Raw genomic sequence first — 25,572 nt, 5'->3', positions numbered from 1 at the left:
CTTACAATACATACAAACAACCTCAAGAGCGTAGATAATAGTAAAATGCAGAAAGATAACTAGAAAGAGATGAGTTTTCAGTGTTTATTACCTATGTTTGTTTCTTTTGAGGATGATCAGCCCTGAGCTAACATCTGCCGCCAATCCTCCTCTTTTTGCTCAGGAAGATTGGCTCTGGGCTAACATCCATGCCCATCTCCCCCTTCTTTATCTGTGGGACACCTACCACAGCATGGCTTGACAAGTGCTGCCCTGTCCGTACCCAGGATCTGAACCAGTGAACCCCAGGCCGCTGAAGGGGCGGGGCACAAACTTAACCACTACGCCACTGGCTGGCCCCTATTACTTTTGTTTTTAACATAATTTATTTAATTATAAGTTTATGTAGTTTAATTCTTAATAATGACTTGGCAGGTCACAAAATTCCTGAAAATTTAACCATCTGCTCTCATGAGCCAGGCGGAGCAGGTACGAGCCGGCTCCAGCATCACCGGGAGAAGAGATTTTGGTCCTGACTGCCAGCCTGTCCACTGGGGCCATGGGGCTCCCTGGCTCCCTGGGCGTCATTTTCCCAACTTGAGACCCTGGACCAGGTTCATCAGGAAGTGCTCTTTGCCCTGACCCTCTGTGCACAGGGACACGGATCCGTGCCCCTGGGCGGCTTCCTGGGGTGAGGCAGTATCCGGGGGCATCAGAGAGTCAAAAGCAAACAAGATGCTCAGGAAGATTTCCAGCCAGGAACAAAGAACAGCCTGAGGCCAGTTTTGCCTGAGGTCCCACACCCTCATCCCTTCAAGAATGCCGTTTGATTCTGAAGCATTGGAACCTAAACTATCTAAGGATAAATACAACCAATATTTATGGTCCTTCTGCCACGTGCCTGACACTGTTCCAAGTGCTTTGTATCTATTGACTCATTTATTCCTCAGAGCAGAGGCACAAGGTACGTAACAGTATTATACCAACTTAAAAGATGAGGATGCTGCTGTTACCATGATTCAAAAGATGGAGAAACGTGGACACAAGGAGGTTTAATGACATGATCAAGACCACACAACTAAGAGTTGAACTGGAATTTGCTGCTAGTCGCTCCTGTTCAACAAGAACAGCAAGACAGACAGAGCGTGATCTTGTTTCCCGACGTAACTAGAGGAGACCCCATTAGCTCGGGGGGACATCGAGCCAAGACCAGCTGGATTTGACCAGACAGCTTGCCTCCCAGGGACCAATGAAGCTGGGAGAAAGGAAGAGTCACCATGGAGGTGCGTGTTAATTACCCCAAGTTCACAGACAAGGAAACAGGCTCCAAGGGAAAAGACAGCCCACAAGGTGCCACAGTGGAGCCGTGATGTGCACCCAGGGGTGTCACCTTGGCCACACCCTGCAGCCAGCCTCAGGTGCTGGGTAAGTGTGGGGTTCATATAAATCACAACCATTCCCAGATATCTAGATAGGTGAGACCCCAATTAAGAATCTGGTTGGAAAACTGCAGAAAATAAGGAAAAAATACCCCTCAGTGAATAAATGGCCCATCCCCGGGAGAGGGGAGTGGTGACCGCCCGTCTCTGATGGCCTATCAGAGCTGCGATCGCCGTGTCCCTTTACCTCTGCCAATGCCTGTGCCTGCAGGAGGGTCCTGCGCTAGTGACAGCAGTTCGAGAGGGTTCGACTGCTAATCACAGGGCTCATAATGACAATGCATCACATCCATAGTTCTTTGCAGGAAAACAGTGCAATATAGGAACCTCGCTAAAGGAAGACAATTCTTCTCAGCCAAGGGCTGCCTCAAAGCGAGGGATCTGGGGAGGCCAGGCGCGAACTCCAATTGTCCTCGCTGTGAAGGGCCATCCCAGGTGCATTCTCTCTCTCAGATCAGGGACCTCCGGCTTGTGCATGGAACACCTTAAAACCAAGGCAACCCCAAGTGGAGTGTCAACTGGGATTTCTTATCCCTGGCTGGTCACATAGACATAGTCTCACTAGGAAACCAGCCCCCATGGCAGAGCTTTCTGGAGTCTCACCAAGACCGGGTACAAAGCATTAGTCTCGCTGTTATCAATCAACGATACTGACCAGCTGGTATTATCCATCTGAAATGCCTCAGACCCATGGGTTCAAAGCAAGACTATTTATCAGTACGGCCATCAGTGCCCCCAGTGGTGAGTGTCCTACAGTCACAGCTCCTTAAGCAAAGATGACAGAAGTGTATTTAACAAGCCACGATTCAGTAAGCTGAAAGGATGAACCATATTTAACAAGGGCTCCACTCAGGGGGACAAAACTTCCCTGCCTCAGAGGAGGCACATGAGAAAAATCTTGGGGGTTCTTGATGGTCATCAGCTTAGTGTGAATGTTGTAGTGTAGTTGCCAAGAAAAGCTAATGTGCACTCAGGTTGCACTAACAGGAGCATAGAACATATGTGGTGGGAGGTGATAGTCCTGCACATCTCTGCTAGTCAGATGCCAGCCAAACTCTTGAGCTTTGCTGTGGTCACTTGGCAGCAGTTGGGGACTGGAAAGCCACACAATGCCTTTGGAGGGGACAATGCCGGAAGATATGAAACAGGTGCCAGATGGGTAGTGGTTAGAGCAAATGAGAATGCTGAGCCTGGAGAAAGGATGCCTTGCAGAGGTGGGGTGGTTATTGGTTTCAGAATGATGTCAGCCACAGAGTCAGACTTGAGCTGGTTTCAGTGCTGCTGTTCTCAACAGCCATCGTAAAAGGGGCTGTGGCGGGATGACACTCTGAAGAGCCCTTTGCAGAACCGGTGTTTGATTTTTTGGACGGGGACGCAGAGGGTGTGTGTGTGGCCCCTCCTTCCTCACTTTCTGACAAGGAGAAGCATCCAAAAGCACCGACCTTGGCTGGTTTCTCCCGGAGCTACCTGCTGGCAGGAACGTATCACGGCGTCTGGTCTGGGCATGGGGTGACGAGGCGGCCAAGATCTCAGAGTGTAGATTTCAGCTGGTGGCCGAGGAATGATGACCCCCCAACCTGGCTGTCTCTCCAAGGTGCCTGCCAGCTGTCTGCCACCCAGGAGTTTGCTGAGGACGTCGTGGAACTGGGCATCGGGCTGGACGAACCTTCAACTCTGAAACGCACGTGCGGGTCCCCTCAGTAGCTGGCTCTGACCGACCGCTCCTTGGGCAGCGACGGGAACTCCCCCCGACCTCACCACACCCACGGCGCTTGGGGTAGCATAATGAGCACTTGGGCCCACAGTTCCAGCCCTGGCTCGGTCACCTTGCTGCTGGGTGAACTTGGGCAAGACCCTTCTCCCGGGGATGTGGCTCTTTGTCTCTAAACCAGAAATGCAGTTATCTGTCTTGTCGACCTCAGGAGTCTGTGGGGTGGAAACTTGAGATGCTGGACATGAAGTTGTTTTGGGCCATCTGGGAGGAGAGAGTTATTACTGTCGTTGTCATTGCAATTTCCTAGTGTGTCTGGTACAGACCAAAGTTCCTCTTCCTCTGTCACACCAGCTAGGATGCTTGCAGCTGCCAGTGAGAGAAAATTCAGCTAAAAGTGGCTTCCACAATGAGGGATACAATTGTTTTAAGAAAGGGCAGTCCAGGCATGCCGGATTCAGCATCTCGACAATGCCTCGAAGGAGCCAGTTTCTTCCTGCCTTTCCTCTCTACCATCCCCAGTCTGTTGGGCATGGACCTAGGGCTTGTCACCTCATTGTGGCAAGATGGCTACAGCCTCTCCGAACAGCACGTCCTCCCCCAACGACGTTCAAAGAAGAAAGGGGTCTGTTGCTTGTCTGTGCTCACTTATAAAAGCGAGGAAAACCTTCTCAGAAGGCCCCAGCATATGTAACTCATCTCACATCTTAATGGCTGGGCTGTGTCTTATGTCCACACCCGAACCACTCACTGGCCAGGGGAAGGAGACCACCTCGGTGGGCTTAGTCTAAGCAGGATTCAGCTCTTGAGGTTTGGGAGGGACACGATCTCTGCTGAAGGATGAGGCTGCTTAGAAGAGGATGGATGAAGATGGAATTCTGTTCGGAAGGATGAAACGACAGTGTCTGCCCCCGTCATGCGGATGTCCTAGGATGACGGTCAGCCAGCCCCCAGCTCTGCTTCAGTTGCCTCCCTCCTTCTCTCCTCCCCTTACCCCTCTGTCCATGCCTGCCTGGCCCACCCAACGCTTACTATGGGCCCATCTAGGCTACCACTGCGCAGGCGCCAGGGAGTCTGTGAAGACAAGACACAGCCACGGCCTCGAGGAGCCCCAGCTGAGCAGGTGCCTGAGACCAATACGTACCCTGATGGAAATGGTGTCCTGAAACCCAGCAGGGTGGGGCAGCACAGGGGCAGCTGTGGGAGTCCGAGGGGGCTCCAGGGAAGAAGGACAGGCCAGGCAGAGGTGGTCCCATGAGCAAAGGCCCGAAAACTCTCTCAGCTCGTCAACTGCCCTGTCTCCACTGTCAGCTGTGGGGGTGGCCCAGAACTCACCACTGACTCCCCGTTTGGTACAGCCAATGGTTCCAGACACATCATCCGAGAGAGTCCAGACACAGCAAGTTGCACAGCTCTCAAATCTGGAAAATGGGTTGAACGCTTCCGAGGTTGACTGAAGACAGGTTGACTCTCTATGGTTAGACATCACATGGGAGGCCGGACTTCTCGCACCCGCCCTGTCATCGACTCTGCGCCACCTTGAGAAAATCATGCCCCCTGTCTCTGAGCCTCAGTTTATACACCTGTAACATGAGGAGTTGGGCTAGCTGGCTGTAGGGGCTCCTTCATGCCTGAATCTCTCTTGGGACCCCCACCGTTGGGTCAATCTCAGCCTCTGCAAAGTGGTCTTCGGGGGTCTCACAGCCTTCTGCTACCCACCCAGCCCCGAAGAAATGAAGTCAGGCTGGGGCGGGGGGAGAAGGCCCTGGAGAGATGGTCTGGGGTGCCCAGACAATAGGATCTCCGTCCCAGAGGATGTGCCCTCCTGGAGGCTGGCCGGGGCGCATCCCTGGCCTCAGCCTTCATTCCTCTTGGTGGAAGGATTGCTTCTGGGGTCTTGGCAGCGGCCAGGCCAGAGTGACACAGCCCCACAGGCAGAATCCACACCCTAGGAGCCAGGTAGGTCATGGTGACAGCCAGCACTGGCTCCAAGCGCCTCCCCTGGGGAGAGAGACTGGACTGGCATCGCCTGGAGGGGGCAGAGGGAGGAGCCCCTATGGGAGGCTGTCTCTGTCCAGCGTGCAGCTCAGTTCAATTCACTTTACTGACACGCTTTATCCCAGGTGCTGGGGAGACAACAAGGAGCACCATTCACGTCTCTGCAGCTCCTACAATCGGGCCTGCCACATGGCGCGTGCCCACGAAACTGGTAAGGAGTGAGGGTCATCGAGAGAGAGCGGAACTTCTCTGATCTGGGGAACACCTCTCTCATTCATGTATTCTTCCCTTCGTCCCATGATTCATTCAGCATTTACGGGGTCCTTCCTATGTGCCAGGTGCTGTGCTGCACGCACATGGCAGAAAGTCAACACGGCTACTGCTCACAGCACGGACCACAATTGGGATCCGCCTGTGACCAGTGCCCAGCTCAGGGCCTCGTGCCCGGCAGCATCTCCCGATTGGCCGCGTCACCAGGGAAGGACAGACTCTGTTATTGGATGTTGTGTTGTGCGCACACATCCTATGCTGCCTGCTGTGGGGGACCCAAGTATGAAAGAAAGACCATAGCAGTGTGCCCAGCAGTGCAGGGCAGAGGACAATCGGGGGCTCGTAGACGGGACCCAAGTTTCCCTCCCAGGTCTGCAGTACCAGTTCAACAAGCGTGATTTGAGGCAGGATTTTCTGACCCGTGTGTCTGTCTGCCTGTCTCCTTGCTGGCCTCCTCCAGTGGATCGCTGGAGAGCAGGAAGCACAGCCTACACACAGTGGGTCCTCAGAAAAAGCTTGGTGGATAAATGGATGGCTAGTGATACCCAGGCAGTGTGCAACTCTCTGTTCTGCAGGCTGACTTCTAGCAGTGATTGGTTCATCGTCACTTAGGGAGCACTCTCTAAGCGCCCAGCATGAAGGATGTTGAGAGCAACAGTTTCTCTCAAGGGAGATGTGCCTCAGAGCAACGGGTCGGTGGCTGATCTGCTGGGGCAGGCACTAGACTAGTTAGCCCATGAAAGGCCCCACCAGGCCACAAATTCCCATCCTCCTGCCTCGTTCATGAAACGTCTACACTGGCCAGGCAGTCACTGTCCACCCAGTTCCTAGTCTCGTCGCCTTCTGCCCGACAGAGATGGCCCGTTTGGGCTGGCCGGTGAGCACCCCATCCCTTTCACATGGTGGGTAATGGCTCAGTGTCTTCTGGACCCAACTTCCATCCAAAGGGTGCCCAGTCACTGGTGCTGTGCCAGGAACCCACACGGCAGAAAGATGGGGCAGGAAGAGGCAGCAGATTAAGAAGGTCCCTTCCCACGAATTTTTATCCATGTCCATCTCTCCTCTTTCCAGCTGGCCAGGAGCTCCTGCAAGGCCATGAGACCATTTTCCTCCCAACCTAGGAAAACGCAGTCAGCCCTCAATAACTACTTACTGAATCGGGTTTATTGTTCACCAATAAGCTCAAAGGGTCCACGCAGATCATCACGTTCGAGGCATCCACTTTACAGATGGAGAGAGTGAGGCTCCAGAAGAGGACACCCTCCATCCTCACGGGCTCTGAACCGTTTCCCATGGGCCTTTTGGGCTGCCCTCAGTGGAACAGGGTCCCTGGGGCTCCCCACTGCATATACAGGTTTGGGAGTGGTATGTGGACAGAGCTTGGAGCGTGGCCATGGCCTGCTGCATGACCCTTGAGGAAATGCGTTCTCCTGCCGGGAAATGTCTCTGTGGCCAATGAGTCGCGCAGCATCCCCCACACGGGGTGCTGGGGAGAACCGGCTGGCTGCTCTATGGGGCTCCCCTCAGCCCTCCTGCAAAACCTGCCTGAAATCTACTCCCCCCCATGGCCTTTTTGTGGCTCTTCCACTTGAGCTGCCTTCCCCCAGGGCTGCATGTTTATCCAACACAATCTTCAGGATCCAAAGGCCACCTCCTCCTGGGAGCCGGCCCTCGTTCCTCTCCCTTCCTTCGTCTGCCTGACAATTCAGTTCATCTGTATCTCTCTGATGGCATCTCTCCCATTCTCCTTGTGTTATCTCTACGTGATCGCAGGGGCTCCTCTGTGACACGGTGGTGTCCAAGGTCTCCCACCCAGCCTCTCTTCCCTGCCCCAAGTTGCTGTACATGTCTCCTGTCCACATTACAAATGTGCGTGTGACCAGAGAGCAGGACCGTGTGCAAATTGCTTTGTTGTCACTCCCATAGTGGCAGACCTCTCTCCCCCCCAGCTTTGCACAGGGGTTTGCACACTGTAGGAGTTAAAGAAATTCATTTAAATTATTAATGGTTTGAGCATCTATTGTGTCCCTGGCTCCATGCTGGGTGTGCTGGCTCTGTGGGGACACAGAGGGGACACAGAGATGGATCTGACAATGACAGCACCGTGTGGTGTGTGCTACATAAAATGTGGGTGTGGGCAGACCTTTGTGCTGCACCTAGAAGGACAAAGAGTCTGTGAACAGGCAAGGGGCGGGGGTGGGGTGGCGGGAGAACCTGGAGGAGACAGCATGGACAAGGCCATCAACCCGGCTGGCTTGTCCAGAGCCTAGGTCCAGGCATCAGAGAGAGTGGAGCTCACAGACAGGACGTGAAGGATCTGCTCAGAACCTCTTCAAAAAGCCAGATTTGAATATCACACTCAGCTGTGGAAGACAGGAATCGGACTACTTGGGTTCTCTGGAAAGTTCCTTAACCTTGCAGAATCTCAGCCTTCCCATCTGCGGATGGAGCTAACAGGCCTCCCATAAATGGTGGCAGTTAGCATAGCGCCGGAGGAGAGCCAGGATGCAAAACTACTAGGGGACGCCAACAAAACTCAGGAAAGGAGTTTTACATCTAAGGGGGTGCCCCAAATCCCCCCAAGTAATCAAGATACATATTTTAATACAATACTTTAAAAACGTCAAAATTAATGCAAAAAAAAAAAATCCGTGACGAACAAAATGCCAGAAATGTAAATAAAGACGGGATCTGCCTAGCACCAAGTATGCAGCTCGTAAAGCGTCACCTGAGATTGCACAGGGAGTTCTCAACCTGCGAGAGCCGTGGCCTTCGGAAACCTGAGGAACCCCTGGCCCCTCTCCCCGAGAAGAATGCACGAACGTGCACGATTTGTACAGAGTTTGGGTGTTCCTGCCTTCCCCGGGGCTCGTCCACGCGGAGGTTAAGAACTCGGCTTCAACGTGGGCGTGCGGGGGTGGGGAGCGGTTCCACTCGCCGTCCAGCCGCCCGCGGGTTCCCCAGCGCCAAGCCGGGCCTCCCTGCCGGCAGCCATGGGTGCTCTGCCCCCTGCAGGAAGCTGCGCACAGCCAGGCGGCCGCATTTTCTTTCTCGCTTGGCTGCCCGTTCCCCCCACCCCACCCCTTTGGCTTGGGACTTTTCCTCAAGTTTGCTGAAACCAGACACCTTGCTCCACCGAGCCCGCGTGCGGCCACGGTTTAAAACGCCGCCTTCAGCGCCCCCTCCCCGCCCCCAGCGGAGACTTCAAAAGGCCCGGCGGGCGCCGCGGCCCCAGCACCTATGAGCCGCCCCCCGCGCGCGGAGCCCGCGTCGGAGTCCGAGGACGCAGAGCGGCCGAAGTTCGAGCGCAGGCGGACCGGGCCGGCGGCGCAGCACCGCGCGCCCATGCCCCTCCCGGTGCCCCTGCGCTCCGAGCGCCCGCGCCCAGTTTAGGGAAGGGGACCCCGCCCCCCCGCCCCCGCGCCCGCGCCCGGGGCTGCGGGGACCCATGAATACAAATGCCGTTAGGCGCCCGAGGAAGGACCGACCGTCCAGCCTCGCACCTAGGGACCCAGTAAGTGCCCTGGGGCTCCTGGAGCGCAGGGGGTACCGGTGTGTGTGTGCGTAAAGGTGCGCGCGTGTGGGGAGGACAGTCCATGCGCTGGGAGTGAGTGCGTTTGTGCACGCGCGGGGTGGGCACTAGCGGGGAGCTGTGTGCAAGTGTGTGTGGGGGGGGGTGCGCGCGTGAGTGTGCGCACTTGGGGTGTGTACGTGGGGTTTGTGCGCGCGTGAGGGTGTGTATGAGAGGTGTGCGCGCGGGTGCGTACGTTGGGGGAGATGTGGCTAGGCCAGGCTAGGCTAGTGTGCATTTGTGCGCGTGTAAGCACTAGTGTGCATGCGTCTGCGTATGTGGAATCCGGGCGTGCGCCGGAGTCCAGACACCCCAGGGTGTGTTTGTGTGAGCCCAGAAGGAGTGCGTGGCTGTGCTTGCATGTGAATGACTGTGAGCGTGAGTGTGGGGTGAGTGTGGATGTGTGTGAGAGTGTGTATGCGCCAGTGAGCAAGCCGTGGAGGTGGAGGCGGAGAGGGCTCTGCTGCCCGGGCTCGGAATGGGGTTGTGGGTGTGCGAATTTGCCTGGTGTTTGCGGCGGCGTCAAGGTGTGCAGTTCTGCGCTCCAGCGTAGGATCCGAGGGAGTCTGTGGTCGACTCTGGGGGCTTGGGGGCTGGGGTGGAGGGTAGGGTGAAGCTCTCATTTCTTACCAAACCGAGAGGGAAGAGAGAGGAGGGTGACGAACGTTTAACAAGCCCACCCACTACGTGCCAGGAAAGTCTGTTTTCCAGGGAGCTCCGAATCTGGGAGGGAAATGGGGTGTGTGTGTGTGTGTGTGTGTGTGTGTGGTAGGACAGTGGCTGTCGTTGTCCTGGGAGTCTGGACACTGCGTCCCGGTCCCAGATCTCTCCTTGGAACTCCGGGTTCCTTTCAGCAGTAGTCTGTCCCTTTTCTCCCTCTGTCTCTGCCCCCCAACTCGGGGACTCGCCATCTCCCAAGCCAGGAGTCCCGAATCTCCGGACTGTGATCGTCCGGCTGTGCAGCCTTGGCCATCGCTTGCCTCTCTGTGACTCTCAGTTTCCCCGTCTTTACAGGGGGTAGGGTTGGGGGCGGGGGGGCGGTCTCCGCGGGGCTGCAGTGGGCCGGCGGGGGCTGCGTCCCCGGCTGCGTCCGGCAGGGGGCAGCAAGGGGCAGCAGAGGGCGGCCCGGCGCAGGGAGGAGGGAAGGTGGAGAGCCGCCGCGGGCCGAGACTTTAAATCGCCTTCATTTCCCCCAAATCCTTCCTTTTCCTCTCCTCCCCCAGGCCGGCGGGGAGGCAGCTTCCACCGCCCTCCGCGCGCCCTCGCCCGGCCTTGCTCTGTCTCCGGGGACCGCCAGCTGCCCGCCTCCCAAAGTTTGCTCATCTCTCTTTTCCCCCTGCTTCTTCTTCCTTTTCGGTGGAAGCAGGAACAGAGCGAGGCAGGGGCGAGCGCGGCGGCGCCGGGACTCCTGGGACCATGGGCCTGGCGCGGGCGCCCGCGGGGCCCCGGCCGCGCTGCCTGCCTGCTCGGGCGCCCCAGGGCGCGGGGCTGCGCGGGGGGCGCGGGGGCCGCGCGCTCTGAGCCGGCCTGGCGCGGCGGGGCGGGGGGCTGGCGGCCCCATGGGGCGCGCCCACACTTGCCCCCGGGGCTCGGGAGCATGAAGTAGGGGCCCGCCATGGGAGCGGGATCGGCGCGGGGGGCCCGAGGCACAGCGGCGGCAGCGGCGGCGCGCGGGGGGTGAGTACGAGCTCGGGGATCCCCCTCCCCAGCTTCCTGCTGCTCCAGCCTCCGGGGAGGGCTGGGGTTCCCCGCCGCGCGGGACGCTTCCAGAGGAACGTCAGCTTCCTGCCCCTTGCTCTGCGCCCCTGCGTGGCGGGCCGCCAAGGGTTAACGCGGGCAGCGCCCCCGGCCCGGCGAGGTTGGCTGCGCGCCGCCCGCCCTGCCCCGCCTGGCCCGGCGGCCCGATCGCGGTGGGGTGGGGGGCCAAGGCGGGGAGGGTCGGTGCCGAGCGAGCCCCGGGGTCGATATGCGGGGTGGGGGGTGGCGCCTGGAGCGGCCGGCGGGGGGCGGAGGAGGGCTCTTTGGATGCTGGCGGTAGGAGGGATCTCCGTTTCTGGCCGTCTCGGTGTGTTCCGGTGTCGGTGTCTCCAGGTCCCCAGCCTGGAAGTCTCAGTTTCTGTCTGTTCTTGGGAAACTGTCCACAAGTTTCTGGGACTCCGGGTCTCGGCTTCTGCTCCTGTCTCAGTGTCTGTGTGTTTTTGCACGTCCCCTGTTTCTGGAAATCTCCGCGTGTGTGTCAGTCTGTTTGGGTCTGTGTGTCTCAGTGTTTCCCCGCTTCTCTGGGGAAGAGGGGGGGGTCTCCGTTCCTGTCGGTTTCCGCGTGTGAGAGAGAAAAAGAGAGAGTCAGCAAGCATGTCAGAGCAGAAAGGGCCCGGGAGATCTCCAAGTGGAGCCCCTCTTGTACAGATGCCCGGACCGAGGGCCAGAGCCGGGCGGGAATCCCCAAGGTGGGGCTGCGGCTGAGCTGGGACCCAGCGGCTCTGACTCCCAGCCCGTGGAGTAGGAGTTGTGAGACAGTGAGCATGTGCAAGAGCCGGTCGGAGTGTGGGTGTGTGTGGGAGCCAGCGAGGATGGGAGCAGCCCCTTAGGGACCGGGGACTGTGGCTCCTGCTTACTGTCCAGAGAAACCCAGACCTTGCTGCCTTTCTGTTCTGCCCCCAGGACCAGGGGACATTCCCAAGAGGCTGGTCAGGGCTGTAGCCCCACCCTACGGCCCCATGCCCTGCCCCCTCTGAGCTGGAACCAGGGGGATGACCCCCCCCCCTTTCTTTCCCATGTCTTGGAAAAAGCTGGGTGGTTGAGATTCCCCCGCCCCCCCCACCACAACACACACACACACACACACACACACACACACACACAGCACCAGTAAGCACACTGCTGACTCATTTTCTCCAGAAGACCCTGTGCCAGGGCAGAGGCCAGCGGTTGGGTAGAAAATTGGTGCCAGGCAAGCACCCCACAGTGGGGCTCAAGCTTTGGGCAGGTGGGCAGTCGAGCTGTTTTGAGGCCCGGCCTCTGCCTTCTCCTGCCTCCCTGCCTCCCTCGTTGCCACAGTGGCCCCCATCCTGTGCCCTCTGGCCCCGGCGTGCCTTCCAGCTTTGTGCCTCAGACCAGGCTCCGTGACATTGCCTACGGGGCACATCCCAGATCTGTCTTTCCTTTCCTTTCCTCTCTGGACTCATGGATGCTTCCATGGGCCCTGCTGTCTTTCAAGGCTCAGCTTAACAGCTGTCAGCTCCCCTGGTGGTGCACTGGGGGGCCCATCCGCTCTGTCCCTCTCTGAGCACATTCCTCCTGTGATGTCCTTGGCATAGTCTCTTCCCCCATTCCTGTGTCCAGGGATCCTCTTGATACCCCACAATCTGGCGTGGCACACGGAAATGTCCTATCGCTTGGCGGGGGACGGCTGAAGCCAGGTCCTTGTAGACTCGCGCCCCTGGGAGGCAGGTTGCAGGGCAGAAAGAGCCTGGCGATCAGACACTTGCAGTCCTGGCTCTGCCCTGTGAGCCAGGACCAGCCTCTCTCTGCTTCTCATTTTTCTCATCCACGAAACGGGCCTCTGAGTTCTCAGTGAGCAGGCTCTTGGGAAGATGAATGGGACCGTGCTTGCCCAGGGCTTAGAATAGTCCCTGGGATGTAGTAAGTGCTCAATAAACGGCAGCTGTTATTTGTATTATTATTCACTTCATCTTGAATGGATGTGTGAGTCAACTGGAAAATCCTGGGCTGCATCCTGTCCAGACGGATGAGCCGTCTGTGTTCCCGTGGAAGAGGTTGGAAGAGATCTAAGGTGTGATGAAAGGAGGTTGGGCGTGGCTGTCTGGGCGCACGGGGCCTGCCCGTCCCTGGAGGCAGGTGGAACAGGTCCATCCTCCTTTGTTGTCCTGTGGTCCTCCGGCCAGCATCCTTCCCAGCTTACCCGGGGGAGCCCGGCCAAGCCCGCAGTCCCCAGGGCTGGTTTCCTTGTGTGTTTCAGTCTCCTGGATCTCAGCTCCGAGCTCTCAGTGGATGTTAAAGCTGGTCTGGGTCTCCGAGATCCTGTGTGTTCCCAGGTAACAGGGATGGAGGAAGACACAAGGAAACCAGCTGCAGGCTCTGGCAACCTCGTGGTCCAGGAATGACCATATTTGGTGTCCTGGCAGGGGGCTTTTCGCAGGGGAAGGGAACACCTGCTTTTCCTCTGGGAGGGCTGTGTGGCCAGGCTGTGACTGCAAGTTCAGGCTCCCTGAGCGCGGCTCCCGTTTCGGCTGCCTCTTGCCCTCTCTGGCCCCTGTGCTCTGGTCTTCCCGGCATTCTGGAGCCCTGGGTTTGCCGAGCCAAGGCCCACAAGTCAGCGGTGAAAACAGAAGTCTGGAAGCACAGAGCTGAGCCAGCGCAGGCACTGAATGTTATTAGCAGGAGCCTAAACAGGGCTGGAACGGGAGCACAAGGATCGGCAGGGCCTCCCTCTGGGAGCCAACTTTCCATGCCTGGCGCTTGGATCTCCAGGCCACATCTCCGTTCTGGTTGGTGAAGGCTGGGACTCTGGTCTCTGGCAAGGAGGAAGCCCCTGGAAGTCTCCAATTTCTTCTCCATGGGAGACTAGTCAAGCGAAAAGGACTGTCTGCTAAGTAGTGGAGTCAGAGGATGTGTGTCACTGACGTGCTGTGTGGCTCTGGGCAAGTCGCATCCCCTCTCTGGGCCTCAGTTGCCTGTGTCCACGAGGAGGGGATGAGACTGGAATCCGGCCTTTAGATGACCTTGAAGGACCTTCTCCCATTCTATACCCCTGCGGTATCCTTTGGCAGTCTGTGGTCAAGTGCACACAGAATCTGGCTAGGAGAGGGTCAGCTGTGTTTGTCGAGGTGAATGAATGGGGGGACAAATACTTTTGTTACAGGCCTCGGGGGCTGAAATTCTCAAGTTAGAAACCACAGTGTTAGTCAGCTCAATGGAAGAGAAGATTCCGGTCCCCTCTCTCAAAGCTTCGAGTCTTCTCTCTCCTGACCTTTAGGGATTAAAATTATTTCCCCCTAAGTTCCCCTCTTACTCTCTACAGAGTGCTTTCCTTGGTGTTACCCCAGCAGGAAAAGTCGACTGAGAAGGACATGGGTGCTTCTTGCGTCTTCTCCTCTCCACTTGGCCTTTCGTTATTAGCTTGGGGAGCATCCTATGAAGGGGGGATGTGACGTAACATAGAGAGAGAGTTCAGGAGGGCTGGTGTCTGGAAAGAACTAGGGAGGGAGGGTGGAAAGAAATGGAACTGAAACTAGTGAGATTGTGGGAACCCCGGAAAGTGAGAGGCAGTGTCTTCAGGAAAAATGAGTCTTCCCCAGTCCTCTAAGTTCAGGGACTGCTGAGTGACAGAAAGTGCAGTCAGGTCCTTTATTGCAGGACTTGTCAGAGCCTTTGGTGTGCAGTTGTGCTTTGGGAACTGCCAAGCCTGGGATGTAGGAGATAGCTCATCCCCGATAAATCTGACCATGGTTTTCTGGAGTGTCTACCTGGTGGGTGTGAAGTTCTGAAGAATGATGACCCCAGAGCCTGCCCAGGGTGACCTTGAGGAAGTTCCTGACCTCTTGGAGCCTCAGTTTTTGTCAGTTCGAACAAAGCTACCTATTATTTCTTTTCAGGGCTGATGAGGCTGCCGTTGGCTTCAAGCGAGCAGGTCATGCTGGAAGGGTCGGCCTCTGCTCTTGTCCCCAGGCAACGCCAGGGCCGCTAGGCACCCTGACGTTTAGTCATTGCTGGTGGGGAGGTGGCAGCAAGGCTTGTAGTGGCGGGAAGAACTGGCCACGTGAAAAAGGCACGATCACAGCCGCAGCAGCAGCAGCTTGGAGAGGATGAGGAGGGACCGAGGGTTAGCCAGGAGCATCCTGGGAAAAAGTCAGAGGTGGGAGGGCCTGCTGGAGTGGAGGTGATGGGAAGGCACTTTTTAAAGGGCAGTGTCCCGTGAGACCACGTAATGGTCATTCCTTCTACAGACGTACACGGAGGACTTCCCACACGCCCGCCGGGCGCTAGGAATACAGGAGTCAACTAGACAGGTGTGGTCCCTGCCCTTCAGAGACTTAGGACTGGAAGAGGAAACAGGAAGAGAGATAATGAGACTCCTGCTGTGGCGGGTACATGAAGTGGACTGGGGGAGCTCACACCCAAGCTGGAATCTAACGCGTGTGGGAACCGACCAGGCCAAAGAGTGGTGTCTAGATAACAAGAGCAGCACGTGCAAAGGCCCAGAGGCTGGAGAAGGCTTTCGAGGGAACACCATCAGCATCTGAGTGCTGTTTCAGCTAGTTTGACTTATGCTGCAAGGAATTGACCCCATTCAATATGGCTTAAACAATAAGGAGAGTTATTACGTCCCCTATCAAGAGGTCCAAAGGAAAAGCAGTAGTAGGGTTGGCTAATTCAGCATCTCAAGTGTCATCAAACACCCACTATTTTTGCATTCTGCCATCCTCACGTGCTGGTGGGGCTTGTTACCTCATGTGCACAAAATGGCTGCAGCAGCAGCACATCCTCACTCAACAACGTACAAAGGCTAGAAGAAAACCTCTCTGTCCCTTTGAAATACTTCCCCAGAGGCCCTGGCAGGCATCCCTCCCATCTCATTGGCCACATTTGGGTCACATGCATGCCTAAACCAGTCATTGGCGTGGCAGATGAAATTCCCAGGATCGACTTAGACTTACCTAGATTCATCCTGGATCCTCTGAAGGTCAGGTGTCCCTCAACAAACAGGGAGGGGGGCGTGGCTGTGGGCAGGTGACCACCAGCGTCTTCCTAGTGTCTGGTCAGCGTTACCATTGATCCTCATTGCAATGAAATTGGAGTATTGCTGTTAAATCAGAGGGCGTGAGCTTGTTTTCCAAGGCCCCCAGGGAGCTGGGAAGGGCCCAGACATCACCCCCAGCTGACGGGTTTCCTGGATCGCACGATTCCCCAGAAGCACACCGTCCTCTTGGAAGTGGATCCTGGGCCTCTGTGTCTCGGCCTCAGCCCTCACTACCCGCCGGTCGAGGCTCTCTGCCCGCCTCCCTGCCGGCCGGCTCCGGCCACGTGCCGCCCTCTCCTCTGGCCGCTCGGGGATCCCATGCCCCGGGTGGCTGGCTTCGGGTGTCTCTGTGCCTGCTCCCACAGGAAGGGGAAATCGGATCGCTACCTCTGCCCATCTTGGCAGGAGCCGCTGAGTGCGGGGGCCACAGGGATGGTGTGAGGGGCACTTCTGGGCCTGGTGCCAGGCTGAGGCCTTGACATGCGTGAGCTCATTTAATCCTCATGCCTGGTCTGCAGGATAGGGGGTGTCAGCAGAGGAGGAGACAGGCTCAGAGAGGCTGTGTGATTCACCCAGGGTCGCACAGCTGGTAAGTGAGGGGGCCAGGTTTGCACCTGGGTCTGCCTGACTCCCCGGGGTCTTCTCTCTTCCTTCCTCGCATTTGCCATCAGCATAAAGCCAGGGAAGCAGCTCCTTAGCAAGCGCTGGTCCCGGTTGGGGGGTCTTCTTGCGCTGCCTGCCTTGGGTGGGGAGAGTGAGTGCTCGTCTCCCCTGCTCTCTGAGGACGTCGGTCAGCCAAGCGGCCCAGCCTGGTCTTCCTACTGACCTTTCAGCCCTGGCTCTGCTGCCCACTGGGCCTCAAGAGCATGAGGCCGGAGTACAGATGGGGAGACTGACGTCCAGTGGGAGAGAGGAGCTGGCCCCTTCCTGCCCAGTGAGTCGGCTGCCACTTCCGAGCTGACCCCTGGGTCTCCTGACGCCCAGGGCAGAGCTTCCTGCGCAGCGTTTCCTGCCCCAGATTTGGTGTGTTGATCTGTCAAAGGCGAGGCTGTGTTCGTACTGTGTAAGCAGGTCCCGACCCTGGAGACCTGGAGCGTGGGCTGCACGGATGGGGTCCTAGAGCTGGCGCCTTGCCTCCCAGCCGCCACGGGTGCAGCCAGGATGGGACCCGGGCTGGGCGATCCCCTCTCAACGCCCCCACCGGATCCGGGCCAGAGGGCGGAAGCTGATGCTGCGTCTGCTTGTGTCTCCCCGTCTCTAGGGGGTTTCTCTTCACTTGGATCTTAGTCTCGTTTGCCTGTCGCCTGGCCTCCACCCAAGGACCTCCTGAAGGTAATTCTCTTTTTTTTGTCCAGGGGGAGACAAGGGAGGACAGAGGGACCCGAGAAAGCGGGGGTGGGAGGCATCCGTGCCGCTAACTGGAACTCAGTGCCTCGGTTTTCTCATCAATAGAATGGAGCCAGTCACTGGCAAATTCTCTCTGGGCTTGAAAGAATCATGGCTGGTGTTTCATAAGGGGCAGGCAGGGCTCAGGGTAGAAATGGGGACGGCTGAGCCTTCTGCTCCCATCGGGGTGCAATTTGAAGAAGTCACTTGGGCTGTCAGCCTCTGTTGTCCCTATTTGTCCAATGGGTACTCCAGGAAAAGCTGAGAGGAGGCACCGAGGCCACCTGGCATTGCCCACGCCTGTGACCCACCCTCTCCTTCCCATGCCATCCCGCTCCTGCTCTCCCAGAGGAGCTGTCCAGGGGGCCGGAGTGGCGGCGGGCAGGCCACACGGCTGCCCGTGGAAACTGAAACCTCTCCCACATCTGTTTGTTAAGCAGCCACAATGCCTCTCAAAATAGCGGCCCTTACCCCTTCTCCATGCCCTGCCCATGCGCCAGGGCGGGCAGCCGGGCCCTCCCAGAGCCCCTGTGGCCTGACCTGGCCGCAGGGCGGGCACTGAGTACCAGGGAGTGGAGGGCCGTGCCCGGAAGAGACTCTTGCTGCCCGGCAACATTTTGTGCAAATGTCATATTTTCCGAGCTTGCTGTTTCCCCACAAAGTAGGTGAACAGCTGTCCAGAGTCCTGAGTCAGGCGGTGGGGGGGTGGGGGGTGGAGCTGCGTGGAGCCAGGTTTATGTAATAAAGGGATCTGGCCAGCTGGCTGCATCCTCCTTTCTTGGCGATGGGCTGCATTCATTCCTCTGTCCCCTCGCTCCTCGCCCCTGATGGGACTCTGGCTGTGTCTCCGCCCTTCCAGCCGGTCTGGGGGGCTCTAGTGTGGGAGAGCATAGTGGCTAAGAGCGCAGACCCTGGAGCCGGGCAGCCTGGGTTCAAACCCCAGCTGTGGGCTTTGTTACAAGCTGTGTGACCGTGGGCACGTTATTCTAGCCAACTTTTCTAACCCTCGTCTATAGGGTGGGGATGATAAACAGCACTTGCTTCATAGATGGTTCGGAGAACCAGCGAGATAATACATGTAAGGCCCTGGATACATAGTAAGTGCTCAATAAATAGGAGTTTTTATTATTGTTGTTAGTTATTTTATGTATCCGAAAAGTCTGGGCGAGAACAGCCCTGCCCTGTGTCCTGTGGAGCTCACAGTGGTCAGAAGCTTCTGGAAGCTCAGCGATGGCCGGCTCTGTGCATTTGGGGCTTTGCCCTGAGCTGTGGGGGAGGCCTGGAGACTGGCTAGGGTCAGCTTTGAAACCCCCTGGAGAGGACGATGAGGGAAAGCTCGTCGATGCCACCTGGCCTGGCCAGTTGTCACTGTCCCTGGGCAGTGCAGGTGTCTGTCAGCTGCGGTGTGCAGGGAGAGGAGTGTGCAGGCCTGGGGGCCTCCAGGGGACAGAGGAGGTTGGGCGCGGGAGGGGTGGCTTTCTTTCCCCTCCCTCATCCCCAACAAATGGCGTCTCCCTTTTAAGTTGTTTATAGTGAGTTGCATTCCATGATAGTAAGAGGTTTTCCGTGATGAAAACATATAAAATACACTGCTACTGGGAGGATCCTGACACCGTGGGTTATTTTAGCTCAGGACCTGGGGACAGACAGAGGTGGGAGAAAGGAGGAATTTGAAGTGAAATGAGGGCCCGTGGGTCTGAGGGAGGAATAAGGGTCTTCAAGCCAGGCCAACCCAAAATAGCAGCCTGCAGGCAGGGAAACTGAGGCCCGGGGCTCAGGAGGAGATCTACTCAGAGGTCCCGGGAGGAGGGGGTGGGGCAGGATGGTGAGGAAGACTGCCATTTCACCTCCCTACAGCCCTATGGTGTGGGCGTTCTTCATAGCCCCCATTACAGCGGGGGGAACTGAGGCTCAGAGTCCAGACTCACAGGTGCTCTCGTCCGGCTCTGTGGTCCGGCCTTCTGACTCCAGAGCTGCTATGGAACCATTATGCTGCCAGGTTTCCAGCACCCAGGTTCTCAGTTTCTCACAGCCCATTTTTCCGTCCATCCATCTGTCCATCCATCTCACAGTTGTCGACCGAGGGCCTACTAAGTGCTAAGGGCCGCCTTCAGCCCAGTGCATACCCCTGGCACCGGGCGGCGAGGGAGAGAGCACTCTGCACTCGGGCTGGGTTGCTGAGGGTCTCAGGGGAAGGGCCTGAGGACCTAACCCAGACCCCCATTCCGGAGGCAGCCTCTCCTTGCCTGCCGGGGAGCTCGGAGCCAGCTTCTGTAGACCCTGGCAGCTCAGCTGGTGGAGGAGGTCAGCTGACCTGCGAGGGGCGAGGTCAGGAAGCCATTCGATGAACTTCCTGGAAGCCGTCCTTTTGCTCTGTAGACCCCCACCAACGTAGTCCTGGGCGGGCGTGGCCTGGCCAGACCATGGTCGGACGTCCACATGCTGCGCCGGGGGACACAGGATGCAGGGCTGCCTCGATGACTTCCTGTGCTCTCTCCGAAGCCACCCCGGGAGGAGGGGAGTCGTGGCAACGTCCTCTCCCTTCTGTGCAGCGAGCAGCTCCCCTTGCCTGCTCCGGCCAGAGAGAGACCCCTGGAGGTGGGAAGGGGCCGGGGTCGGTTCCCAAAGGTGGTGACCAGGCAGTCAGGCCCCCTGGACATCCTTCCCAAGCTCCAGTGACACGTCCGTTCCTGTCACCCTGCTCCCTCACTTATGGGACTGCTTCCTGGAGGAGGTGGCTTTTGAGTCAGAGAGAAGGGGAAACGAGCCACGTCAGGCAGCCTCAAATATGCCTCGTGTGAGCATTGGGTGATGATCATTCATTTTAGTATTAGTGGCTGTCATTTCAAAGTGCTTATTTTGTGCCAGGCACTTTTTTCCAAGTGCATCAGAACCTCCTTGTGAGGTTGGTAGTACCATGATCCCACTTAATAGATGGGAAAACCGAGGCACGGAAGTCAGGGGGCTGGTGGTGGTGGTGGAGCTAGGGTTTGAACTTGGGAAGTCTGGCTCCGGAGCTGGTGTTTTCAGCCACTATATGCAAGATCGTGCAGCTGGGTGAGACTGGTCCTGACTCTGGACTCTCAGCCACAACCGTGGAGCCGTGGGTGGCAGTGGGGGGGCCCATCCTCACCGGCTGTGCACCCGGAGGGGCCCCGGGCTGGTGCGGGCCCTGACCGTGCCCCCTCCCCCTCTGCCCTCCCTCTGCAGATGTGGACGTCCTTCAGCGCCTGGGCCTCGGCTGGACGAAGGCAGCAGGCGGCCGGAGCCCCCCGCCCCCGGGGGTCATTCCGTTCCAGTCCGGCTTCATCTTCACGCAGCGGGCCCGGTTGCAGGCCCCCACGGCCACCGTCATTCCTGCCACCCTGGGCGCGGAGCTGGCGCTGGTGCTGAGTCTCTGCTCCCACCGGGTGAACCATGCCTTCCTCTTTGCCGTCCGCAGCCGCAAGCACAAGCTGCAGCTGGGCCTACAGTTCGTCCCCGGCAAGACGGTGGTCCACCTGGGACCCCGGCGCTCCGTGGCCTTTGACCTCGACATGCACGACGGGCGCTGGCACCACCTGGCCCTCGAGCTCCGTGGCCGCACGGTCACCCTGGTGACGGCCTGCGGGCAGCGCCGGGTGCCTGTCCCACTGCCTTTCCACAGGGACCCGGCGCTCGACCCCGAGGGCTCGTTCCTCTTCGGGAAGATGAACCCCCACGCGGTCCAGTTTGAAGGCGCCCTGTGCCAGTTCAGCATCCACCCTGTGGCGCGGGTCGCTCACAATTACTGTGCCCACTTGAGAAAGCAGTGTGGACAGGCTGACATGTACCGGCCCCGGCTGGGACCCCTCCTCCCGCAAGATGCTGGCTCACCCTTCGCCTTCCAGACCGACCTTGCTCTGCTGGGCCTCGAGAACCTGACCACTGCTGCTGCAGCCCTGGGGTCGCGGCCTGCAGGCAGCGGGCCCTGGGTGACTGTGGTGCCCCCCACGCCCTCCAAGCCCCAAAGGACTAGCACCATAGACCCCCAGCAGCGTATCACAGTGGGAAGCCCAGCCTGGACCCCACTACCACCTGCCAAGCTGTCAGCCAGTGAATTGCTTCCTCTCACATCCCCAGCCTCGCCTGCCAGCAGCTCCAGATCTGTCCAGACATTGCGGAAGAGCACAGCCACCAAAATGCCCAAAAGTCCCCCGACCGAGCCTACAGCCCCTTCTTCAGTTGCCCCCGTCCAAAGCCCGGGATCCCCCCAGAAGGCAGCTCCGCCTTCCTTTACAAAGTCAGCCCGTCCCACGAAGAAGCCAGCGCTGCCCACTCCCCACCCAGCTCCTGCCAGGGTCTCCCGTCCCACCGTGAAGCCCATCCAGAGGAACCCCGGCACGCCCAGACCTCTGCCACCCAGTGGCCGGCCCCCTCCTCCCGCCACTGGCTCCTCCAAAAAGCCCGTCCCCTCCGTGGTCCAGACTGAGACCAAGATGAGCAGTCGGGCCAGTGAGCCGGGCCCTGCCCACACCGGCACACACAGACCTCCCCAACCCACTGTTTTGCACCCATCACCTGCCCCCAGTCCTGGCTCTATCAGGACCACTCGGCCACCAGCCACCCTGGCTCTTGGTTCAGCCCCCACTGGAAGCAAGAAATCCACTGGATCAGAAGCCACGAGGAAAGCCAGACCCAAGAGCGGCCCCCGGAAGCCTGTCCCCCTCAGACCTGGGAAGGCAGCCAGGGCCGTCCCGTCGAACCCTCCGACAGCCGGGCCGAGCCCCAGACCGCCCCAGCCCAGCCCGCAGACCACCCCAGCTCCGGCGTTGGCCCCCGTGCGATTCCCGTCCTCCAGCCCCCGGCCCATGAGCAGTGGCTATTCCTTCTTCCACCTGGCGGGACCCACGCCTTTCCCTCTGCTGGTGGGACCTCCGGGGCCCAAGGGAGACTGTGGTTTGCCGGTAAGACTGGGTGGGGTCTGCATGTTGCATGGAGCTCAATGGGAGATGGGGGCAGTTGGGTGAAGTGGTTGCTTCTGGTGAGGGAAGAGCTGGTTATGGGCAAAGTCCTGACTTGAACCCGCGTCCGCCGCTAGCCCAGCTCTGCTGCATTCAGGATTGGACATCCCGTTCCGGATTTGTGAGCTGCTGGGGCACACTCAGGTCTGGGGGCTGCCCCCAGGTGAAAAGCTTCCTGGGCTTTGCTGGGCCCCGGTCCCAGGTCATTCTTTGCTATCCCGACTGTCAAGGTCGAGTGGCTTAAGGAAAACCATTAACCAACTGGCCCCAGGTCCCACAGCCTCCAAACCCAGCTCTCCGATTCCTGGAGCAAAGCCTCTGGGCCCCTCAGCTTGTCTGGGAGCTTCGGACAAAGGTCGCGCATGGGTAGTCCTGGGTTTGTTTTGTTTGGCACACGTAGCATTGTTTTAAAATGTTTAAGCTGCTAATATTTAAAAAAAAATTGGGAGCTTCCATATAAAAGACCTGGTGACCAGCTTCTCTTGGAAACTGGAGAAACGCAGTGGCCCGTGGGCTGTGGCTGGGTCAGGGCTGCCCTGTTAGGACAAGCCTGCTTCTGTCTGCCGCAGTCCCCATGTCTCCCAGTTGGGTCTTCCAACCCGGTCCTTTCACCCGTTTGTGTCGCCTGCCTGGCTCCTGCAGACATTTGATTGGTGGCCCCTGGTAGAGGAGTTTGGGGCGAGGAGAGTCAGGCCTGAGCAGTCAGGGACGGGAGACGGAACATTCCACGTGCAGGAGACGGCCTCAGGGTCGGTGCCTCCAGGGTGCCTGGGACTGTCTCCAGGGGCAACGACCTTTCTGCAGCTGGAGGCCAATTCCTCCGGGTGGGGAATGGTGGGAGAGAGTTTCCAGAACGCTCGGGCCTCTGTGCTCCTGCCTCGGACCTGACCACCGTGGGGTCTTCTCCTTCCTGGGGCCCCGTTTTCCACCGGGCTCTGTGTTTGAGGGGAGACTCCTTACAGTGGGGAGACAGTGGCAGATCCTGGGAATTCCTGGGCCTTACAAACACACTTAATGAGTTTTAATAGCCATTAGAAATAATATTTATTCAGCCTGTCTCCAAGGGGACTGAGAGCTCGTTTTTATTATAACCATATTGTGGAACTTATGGAAATCGTATGCATTGCTGTGCAATTATGTCAGCGTGCTGCTCGAGTCCCCGTGTTCTGAAATTGGCAGGGGAGAGAGCTGGGAGCTGAGTGAAGGAGGAGAAACCGTGTTCACCCTCCAAGCTACCCAACCCCACTCAGGCACCAGGTGCCTTGGGCCCCAACAACCCAGGTTCCCGAGCTGCATGGGCGCCAGCTCACTGGCTGCGAGGCCAAAGCGGGGTGAATTGCCCCCCTCTGACAGAGCCTCGCGAGGTTCGGGGTCTCCACCCCGCCAAGGAGAGGAGGCCAACCCTGCCTCCCCAGGGGTGTGTGGTGTGGAGACAGGACGGCCGTGTCCGGGCCAGCAGAACTGGAGCAGGAGCGTTTTTTTCCGATGTAGAATTTGCCTTTTGAGCCTGTTGGATGCCTGAGCCATATCCTTTCCTCCGAGATTTGGTGCTGTGGGTCAACTGAAGGTGAGGCCTCCGGCCACATCTCCTCCTTGAGCTTCCCCAGGATTGAAGAAGCTCCTGGAATCGTCCTGTTCAAACAACAGATGCTTAGGGCTCATTCAGCTCAACCCTCTTCACTGGCCATATGAGGAGCCTGGAGACTGTGCCCAGAGAGGGCCAGGACTTGCCCCAAAGCCACACAGCACAGAGGAGTCAGAGTTAAAGTTTACACCCCAGCTCTAGACTCCAGCACATTCCATTCCACCCCAGAGTGTCCACTCTGAGAGCCTAGGACTCAGGACTGAGAGCTGGTGGCCTCAGAGATGTGTTAGAGCCTGTCGTTGTCCTCAGAGGAAGAGCTTACATCTAAAGAATCTTCTTTTCTATACCCGTCACATTTATGAGCTACGTCCATGTGTGCGGCGTCTCCCTGTAGGACCTCGTGACCGCTGGTTCAGGAGGGCGGGATGTGTGCTAATCCGTGCTCTGGAGGTGAGGGCACAGGGTTGGGGGGACCACAGACTTGGCCAAGGGCACCCAGCACATTCTTATAGGAGTTGGGATGCAACTCTGGGTCCCCGACTTCCGGCGAGGACTGGGGCCCTTCCTGTTTCTCCAACCCTGAACAGACAAGGACAAGAGGGAGGACGTCTGTGTGCTCGGGTGGCAGCCTGCCTCCGTGACCCACACTGTGCCCTCATCCCACCCTTCCTCAGCTTGGAACCTAGCTTCACTCCAACAGGAGCCAAGAAGCTTCTAGAAGCTTTGTCCAGTCTGCTGGGTGGCAGGTGGCAAACTGGTCATTTATGTTTCACCAGATACCAGACATTATATAATCGCAGTGGCATCTCTGAGTGGCAGTGACAAGAGCTCGTGTTCCTTCTGTCGTCTCTCATCTGCCCCCAACCCCCGTACACGTTCAGGATCTCAGGCAGCAGAGAAGAAGCTGTGCTGCCTGTGACAAGGGGCTTAATTGTCCCCAGTCTGGGGACATGCAGACCTGGGTTCAAATCCTGACTCTGTTCCTTGCTGGCTCTGTGGCCCTCACTCCCTTGAAGCCTCGGTTTCTGCAGAATATGGGATGACACTAGCTCCCACCTCCTGCCAGGAGGCAAGCTGGGCGATGGCCAGGGCTGCCTCGGAGCTCTATTTTTGCCGGGTGACTTTGGGGAATTTCCTTGCTCCCCCTTGGGGCTGTCTCCCCTCGGTGACAAGAACTCCCTCCTTAGAACTGACGGTGGGACCTTTCAGAGCCGAGAAGGGTGCCGTGGCTGTGTGGGACCCGTTCCCCACGGCTCTCGAGGGGCACGAGACGCTCTGGCAGAGGCCGAGGCAGAGGGCTGGGCCCAGGCCTGCCAGGAGTTGTAGCCACTGAGCGAGGGAGCTCCGTGGGAGCCCCCAGCGCGGGGGGAACATGGAAAAGCTGAGCTTGGCCCCGGGCGAGCAGGGCGGGGAGGCTGTGGTTCACAGAGGCTGCACAGAAGCTGCACAGAAGCCCCACGCCTGGGAGGAGGCGAGTCAAGGCCTCATTCATTCACGTCGGGCTGCTGGCATTTGCACGAGCTTGCTCTTTCTGCGAGCGTCACCCCGGGGAGACCCAGCTGAGGGCCTGGCCCCCAGCAGATGCTCCGTGACTATCTGGGAAATGAATGAAGGCGTTTGATCCATACAAGAACCAGGTCGTCCTGACTCTCAGGCCAGGCCCCTTGAGGTTACCCAGATCTCTGCTGCTGCTGGCGCGAGGAGGCTGCCTGGAGTGCACAGAGCACACAGACTTTGGGTTTGGAATGACCTGGGTTTGAACACTTCCCTTGTCCAGCCATCCTTTCAGCAAACATTGATTGAGTGCCTTCTAGGTGCCAGGTGCTGTGTGACCTTTGGCAAATCGCTTAACCTGTCTGAGCCTCAGTTTCTGTTTTGATAAAGTGGGGAT

At 58.2% G+C, this 25,572-nt stretch overlaps 1 protein-coding gene across 6 annotated transcripts in view; it reads left to right on the top strand.

Moving 5' to 3' along the window:
* The first annotated feature begins 8,596 nt into the window (after nucleotides 1-8,596).
* The window catches only part of COL27A1 (collagen type XXVII alpha 1 chain), a 144,088-nt gene continuing 127,112 nt past the window's right edge, over nucleotides 8,597-25,572 (top strand). For 3 of the 6 annotated variants that reach the window (XM_070518886.1, XM_070518884.1, XM_070518885.1), the window contains exons 1-3: nucleotides 10,101-10,645; nucleotides 16,990-17,060; nucleotides 20,325-22,039. In XM_070518886.1, coding sequence (XP_070374987.1) covers nucleotides 10,584-10,645; nucleotides 16,990-17,060; nucleotides 20,325-22,039 — 1,848 coding nt within the window. In that variant the 5' untranslated portion in view covers nucleotides 10,101-10,583. Of the gene's footprint in view, nucleotides 8,912-10,100; nucleotides 10,646-16,989; nucleotides 17,061-20,324; nucleotides 22,040-25,572 lie in introns of those variants that run through there. The other 3 variants (XM_070518883.1, XM_070518881.1, XM_070518882.1) reach the window with 2 other exon arrangements.

The sequence above is a fragment of the Equus asinus genome, chromosome 10, assembly GCF_041296235.1.
Source record: "Equus asinus isolate D_3611 breed Donkey chromosome 10, EquAss-T2T_v2, whole genome shotgun sequence".
In the NCBI taxonomy this organism is placed as follows: domain Eukaryota; kingdom Metazoa; phylum Chordata; class Mammalia; order Perissodactyla; family Equidae; genus Equus; species Equus asinus.
This window is presented reverse-complemented; position numbering and strand designations above follow the sequence as displayed.